Source organism: Helianthus annuus, chromosome 11 (genome assembly GCF_002127325.2).
Source record: "Helianthus annuus cultivar XRQ/B chromosome 11, HanXRQr2.0-SUNRISE, whole genome shotgun sequence".
Lineage (NCBI taxonomy): Eukaryota > Viridiplantae > Streptophyta > Magnoliopsida > Asterales > Asteraceae > Helianthus > Helianthus annuus.
The window spans coordinates 129,402,008-129,408,919 of record NC_035443.2 but is presented as its reverse complement, the minus strand read 5'-3'; the positions used below and the strand labels follow the sequence as shown (position 1 = coordinate 129,408,919).

Here is a 6,912-nt window from a genome sequence, read left to right as displayed (position 1 = left end):
CCAAAATGGTCGAGATGGAGGTTAAGGATAGCAAACATGTTGAATGGAATGAGAAGGAAGGTAATCTTCGGAAACCGTTTTATTTGTTTAGCCATTCTTAGCCATGCCTTATTTATTCGAAAAATGTTTATGCAAGTACAGATCGTAAGATTGAGAATGAAGTTAGGGCTGCATCTGATGGAAGAAAAGAAGAGAGTGGTGGCGTCGTGTTTTCATCTGTGGAAGGTGCTGTTAATGATAAGGACGAACATGGGGTTCTGGATGGCGAAGGCAAGGGGGCTGTTGATGAGTGTGACCGTGTTTTTAACGGTAATTATTTATGCAGCTTCTGGTACTAAGTTGTGCATGAGATGTAACAGCATTGTTTTATGCAGCTGCAGAAGGTAAGATTGAGCATGATGGGATGCATGCTACTATTGTAAATATGCAAGGGTGCAGTAGCGCGGGGGTAGACTTAGTTTCGGGCGACGGTTTCGAGAAGGCCCAGGTTGTCGATGGAAAAGGGAAAGCGGCTGAAGAGGTCCCTCATGCGGAGAAGAACGGTAAGGACTTTCATGCTCTAACATGTGTTAACTGGTTTCCTACATGTATCATTTAGTGAGTTAACATGTGTTAATCATACACACAGTGTGCGAAGGCGATACCCTTTTTGATGAACGGAATTTAGATGGCCCGAATTGGAGTCTTGGGATGACACAAATTGGGGGTCAATTCGACGTGTCACAGGAAATTGGTACGATATAGCATTAAACAAACTTAGTATTGATGGGTTAGTTCAAGTCATATATAATATACTTATTTGCATTAAACGTGCAGGTTGCACAAGTGGGAAGATGGATGACATTCCTTGGACAGAAACCGAGCGTTCCGGTGAGCTGAAACACATTCATTTACCGCATCAAGTGTGTTGTAATCTTTAATGCGTTACGTGAGCTATTTATTTTATATGTGTTAGGCGATATGGAGGCTACCACAGACTTGAGTATGGTTATGATAGTAGACCCAGTTAGCTCCTATGACCCGGCCATTGCATTCCACAAAGGTCAAACTGGTCTGGAATTTTGTGGGGGTGATATGTATGAGGTGGAGGACAATATTCCGCTTGCAAACCGTGTGCGTATGTTGGCTGAGTTGGGGGCACAAAAAAGGAAGCTCCCTTTCAGAGAGAAAGTGGCAGCGGAACCAAACAGATCACCTTACTATATAAGGACTGTTGACATGGGCCAGCCAATAACTAAGAAGGAGACAAATCTGTGGGAGTACATATACGCTGATGAAAGCCCATTGCACCTTTTAAGTGGGTATTCTCGTAGGAAGCGGGCAATGGAGGCAAACGTGTAAGTAGAACTGCAACGTGGTTTATTGTTTTATAGTAATAGGGTAAACCATCAACCAAGTTCCACACTAGATAATTGGTTATATTTTGTTTTTTTCCGCAGGAGGGAACAGGGTTCGTCGTCGGTGGTTGATGTAGATAGTCCGATACACATGGCTGTGTAAGTAGGGGGGTCACCGTACGAAATTTTAGTAAAACAATAAATTACATATGTTAACGTATGCAATTTAATTTATAATTTGTACATCTGACACCAGGGAGTTGCTGTTTAGAAGCCCTAACCATGTACAAGCGTCTCGGTCTATGTTCAAGAGTTTAAACGTTGGCAATGAGGTCTCAGATGGTATTATTGACTGTTGGGCGGAGGTGCTAAACTTCCAAGAGAAAAGAAAATCACGGGAGGCTTACAGTAGGCAATTCTTTGGTACTAAAGTTGTGGTGAGTGTCATGTATATAGATATTACAGTGTGGCGACTTTTTGACCTTATTAATTTCTCTGTTGTGCTTAAAGTTTCCGTGGATGCTCACATCTGAGGAAGGCGGAGTAGAGGCGCGGATGCACAAGTTTCGGCTTGGGATAAAAGGTGCGGTTAACATCGGTGAAAACGTTCCTGATTTTCGAAATCAAGACATTGTTTTCTTCCCTATATTGGAGCACAAACACTTTTACTTGCTATTGTTTGAGTTACGCGACCCCGGGATTTATGTCGTTGATAATGACAAAGCCCGACAAGGTCAGTTGATAGAAGATAGTGTCTACTACCTACACAAGGACACAGCGTATAAGATCGTAAGTTACTAAACTGACAATTGTTGAACAAATAAGTGTGATAATATTGAGGATCTGCTTTTTTTTTTTTACCATGGATTGTGTATGCGTATGCAGAAAGATATGTTTGTGCAATATCTGCGGGAGGTTGGGAATCCGTGAGCCGATGACGTAGAGTACTGCAACATCTAGCGTATGCCGGTTCCTTGGGCGACCACCGCAAACACAACTGATTGTGGGGTCTTCTTGATGCGGCACATGGAGTGCTATATGGGGAAAAACAAAAGTTTTAACTGTGGGTTCAGCACGAGTGGGGCGAGGAAGATGGCGGAGGTGAGAAAGTTGAGAAAGAGGTATGCGGCGCACATATTATGTTCGGAGGTGAATGTGCTGCTGCCCAAAATCAAGGAGGATTGCCGAATGGAGTAACACGTGTTAGGGGGGTGAAACGGAAGTTACTGTAGAACCATTGTGCATTAATTGCGCCAGCTATGTTTTTGGAAACATGTAATGTACTTTGATGGATTTGGGGATGTTGCTTTAAAGTTATTGCGGGGTAGGTGTTTTGTTGGGTATGGCATCGTCACGATGTCTTTTTGGGGATAGACTATCTATATTCAATCTGATGTTTAGTAACTTGGTAATTCTAAACTCTAAAGAATATTGATGTGTTGTTAAATGTCTTAGAATATTATTAATCTAGTTTATTGACGTAGTTTATAATATTTTATTAGAAATTGTTTGAAATTATATAAAGGTACGTGTAACATTATAGAAAAAGAGAAAATGCTGCTTCCAAGGGGAACAGTCTTTCTAAAAATGTAGTACGAATATTGGAAATTGGGGAAAGTTGGTGGCAGAATACTACAAGCATAGGGGTTGGTGTCTATAAAACAACTTTATTGGGAAAAGGAACAATTGCTTTTTATCACCTTTTGGTCACATCGAAGTCAAGTCACAAAGACCTATATTAAATGTAGCCAGGGAACACCTCTATAAGTATTGTAGTGAAGAACCAAATTCATATTCTGTAATACTTCACCACTTCAGTTAACCATAAACTGGTAGAGGTCCCAAAGTCTTTTAATGTGATGGACCCGTGTGAAGGTAAGGTTACGGCTAGCCAACCAGGCATGGAGAAGCGGAAGCAAAAGGGGAAGGAAGCATGTGAGGGCCAGTACGGGGAGGTTAACGAAAGAAAAGGGTGTCACCAGAATGGAGAAGATGGGAAAACTGTAGTAGCTTCTGGTGAAGATGCTTCAGAAAGCGGAACCAAAAATGTAACTGATGTAGCTGGTGTGTCGCAAGAACCGTCACGCCGAAGGGAGCACGTTGTTCCAGAAGATGAAAAGTTGAAGGGGCTACCAGATGAGTTGGTTAGGTTGCTGACGGATCCAGACCATGAAATGTGTGGTTGCCCGTTGTGTCCATACTCACCCGAAACAATCCAGTCCTGGTGTTACCATGACCCATGGGAGAGTGAGCGCAGCCCCTCTCCTCTGTACTTTCATGATGAGGAATTTCCCACACCATGATGAAAAGCTTGTTACAGATGGAGGATAACAATGGGTAGTTAGTATGTTGAAAATGATTGAAGATGTGTTAACCTGATGACCCTATGTTGTAACAAAACGACATACGAATGTCGTCTTGTTGGTATTTTATTATGTTTTGTTTCTGTTTTTGTAACCTACTAGTAGAATGTTTGTTTAAGTTGCTTAGAGGTGAAGTCTACTTCTATAACCTGACGTGGTTTAATATATATGCTGTTTTTATGTGGTTGATACTTTCAAGTTTAAAGACCCAAGCATTATGGGGACTAACATGTGTTAACCAGCTGTTTTTATAACACTGTAAAGTTGTCTAGAGGTGAAGTATACTTATATAACCTGACTTGGTTTAATATATATGCTGTTTTTGTGTGGTTAACACAACTTGTTTTGATCGTTTCAAGTTAAAATGCCCAAGCATTATGGGGAGTAACATGTGTTAAGCAGCTGTTTTTATGCCAGATTGTGTGGTTAACAAAGATTGTTTTGATCCTTTCAAGTTAAAAAGACCAAAGCACTATGGGGAATAACATGTGTTAAGCAGCTGTTTTTATGCCATAGTAAAAAAATAAAACACAGAAAAACAAATATCAAAATGCAGATAATATTAAGATAAACCCGTTAATAGACCACAGCGGTCCCCGAAGATCTTCGGTCCTACAAACACAAAAGTGGCCAAAGCCATAGAGTTTCTTACAAACCTATTTATGGTTATTGGGATGAAAATAGTTCCACCTTCTTACACACGTAACAGAGAATAGCAGGATGATGTCAAAAGACTGTTACATGTGTGTAAGAAGGCCAAAATGAAGAGAGTCTCCCATTACATAGTACTACATAAAGATTTTAATCAGAGGATCAGTCGCCAGTGGCGGTCTGCCTTTGTTGTTCAGCAGCTGCCTTTGCTGCTTTCATTGCAGCCACCTTAAGGCAGTTGTGTGAGTCGTGGTCGTCGACATATAGACCACAACGCTTGCATAAACGAAGCTGCTTTGGACGTTTTGGTGGTTTTGCTTTGGCCTTCTCACCGGGCCCAGAAATGCGAGTATGAGTACCACATCCTCTATTGCGTGCAACTTCTGGATTAGCAACTTCGACTGGAATGTTGATTGGCTGTCCAACTATTTCTTCCATTTGACACTCATTTGATTCATTTTCAGTTGTTGACAAAGGTTGCTTGGAAAGAACATTGATCTTGAAATCCTTGAGTTGGACAACCAATTTTGCCAACGCATCCTCATCGGTTCTGGCAACATCAACGCATTCAGTAACGAGGTCGAGGATTTCATTCCGCATAACGGACGGTGCGTGTGGGTTGACTCCGTATCGACTGGAAATTGAAAAAAACATGTTTAGGGAGGGCATCTCGACGCCACCTATCGTTTATGTATTGTGGTGGAATCCTTTCAACATTTTTCAAGCGATAGACGCAAAAGACATGGCGACACAGATATCCGATACGTGTGAAATTCCTGCATGAGCAACTGGCCGATTGATCCACAGTGTTATACGTAACCTGTTTTGAACATAGACAGCAAAAAAGAAAAGCCCTTTAGATGTAACATATGATAGAGGATGGGTAATAATGAAATTGCCTAACATGTGTTACCTGATAGACGTTTGTGATGTTGTTCCTTTTATCCAAATGAGTGACGTCTATCAGAAGACTGGAATCGCTGGTCTCGGTTTGGTTTGTGATGTAGCATAAAAACTTCCCTTTAATTATCTCTTTTTGAACTTGCGCGAAAACAGCGTTTGTGTAAATGGCGAACGCGTGCTGTTCTATCGCTAAATCAGTATTGCCAGTGAACATTGTGGATGAGGTTTTGTACTCCGAAACACGTTGACGATATCGTTGGCTGTCTACCCTATTTTCAAAGCACATCATAAATTGTACAAGGGTGTTTGCGCTTGTTGAGTTAACCTTGAAGGCAGCGTTAGAGCTTTCGCAGCGGGAGGTGGTCTTCATCAAGCAACACATGGGCAGTTCCCTGAAGTAGGCTGGTACCCAGAGATGTTTGATGTTGTACATGTCGTTCAACCAGCTGTGGTCTTGAAGCCCAAATGTTTGTAGGAGGTCATTCCAGCGGGACTCAAACGTTTCAGGTTTGATATAAACATTCCAAACCAACCGGTGAATGCAGGACCGAAGGTCAGTGTTATCGAGCACGTCGGCAGAGATCTGAAAAATTTAATAGTTATAACACGAGTTAGATTAAAACAGTTTGAGAAGACATATAAAAATTGTGTTATGTTGAATAACACATGTTAAGGGCTAACAAACTTCTGTATACCTTTGAGGGTAGTTTTTTCATTATATGCCACATGCATAGACGGTGTCGTGATTCGGTAAAGACCATAGGAACAGCTTGTAGCATGGATGGGTCTTGATCACTCAGCACGAGAGTTGGTTGAGTACCGTGTGCCTTCAAGAAAGCCTTAAGCAACCACACGTAAGATTCAATGGACTCGGTTGATATCAAACCCGCTCCAAATGTGACACATTGGAAATGATGATCCACACCCGTGAATGGCACAGAAACCATCTTGTACCTATGAACAAAAAATTGATTTGATGTTAACAATATGTAAAACTTTTTGGGGTTAAGATTGGATACTTGGGGATCAGGCCTAACATATGTTAAAAGGGGGGGGGGACTAACCTGTTTGTGCTGTAAGTTGCGTCAAACGCTAGGACATCGCCAAAAGCTTTGTAGTTTAGCTTTGAAATCTCATCAGCCCAGAATACAGAGGACAACTTTCCATTTGATACAGTGTAATCAAAAAAGAAGTTGGGTAGGTTGTCAAAACGCTCACGCAGGCGTTCAAGGAAAACTTGTGCGTCGCGTTCACCAATAAAAATTCGCAACTGGTGGCTAAAGTTTTTAAAATCGACCGGCGTCCCATTAACATTGTGATGCCCTCCTTTTAAAGCTACAAGACATCTATAAGCTCTCATTGGTCCGATGGGGTTTAGACTCATGTTGTGAATGAATTGTTTCGTGGAGAATGACAGTTTCCGTGATATCTTGCTAAGATCACGGTTGTAACTCTCAACAAGTTCATGATTATGAATATCATTGAAACTCAGAACTGTGTATGAATCGTTCGAGATCGAGACTAGTATGCTTGCCTTACAGTCACACCATGTGAAGGTGGTCCTCCGGTGCTTAACAGAAGATTCATCTAGGGTGTCAAAAGTCCTCTTTGGTTGTGGTTTTCCATATTTTGAGCATCAGAGATGCTTGTGTGTGGGA

General features: G+C 41.5%; 1 protein-coding gene across 1 annotated transcript; it reads right to left on the bottom strand.

Annotated features, from left to right (window-relative positions):
- Positions 1-4,513: 4,513 nt before the first annotated feature.
- Positions 4,514-6,614, bottom strand: LOC110880669 (protein FAR1-RELATED SEQUENCE 5-like). The gene is made up of 5 exons (XM_022129146.1): positions 6,319-6,614; positions 5,950-6,208; positions 5,265-5,837; positions 5,167-5,171; positions 4,514-4,985 (listed from the first exon to the last, which is right to left on the bottom strand). The coding sequence occupies exons 1-5, from the start codon at positions 6,612-6,614 to the stop codon at positions 4,514-4,516; spliced, it is 1,605 nt and encodes a 534-aa protein (XP_021984838.1).
- Positions 6,615-6,912: the final 298 nt, after the last annotated feature.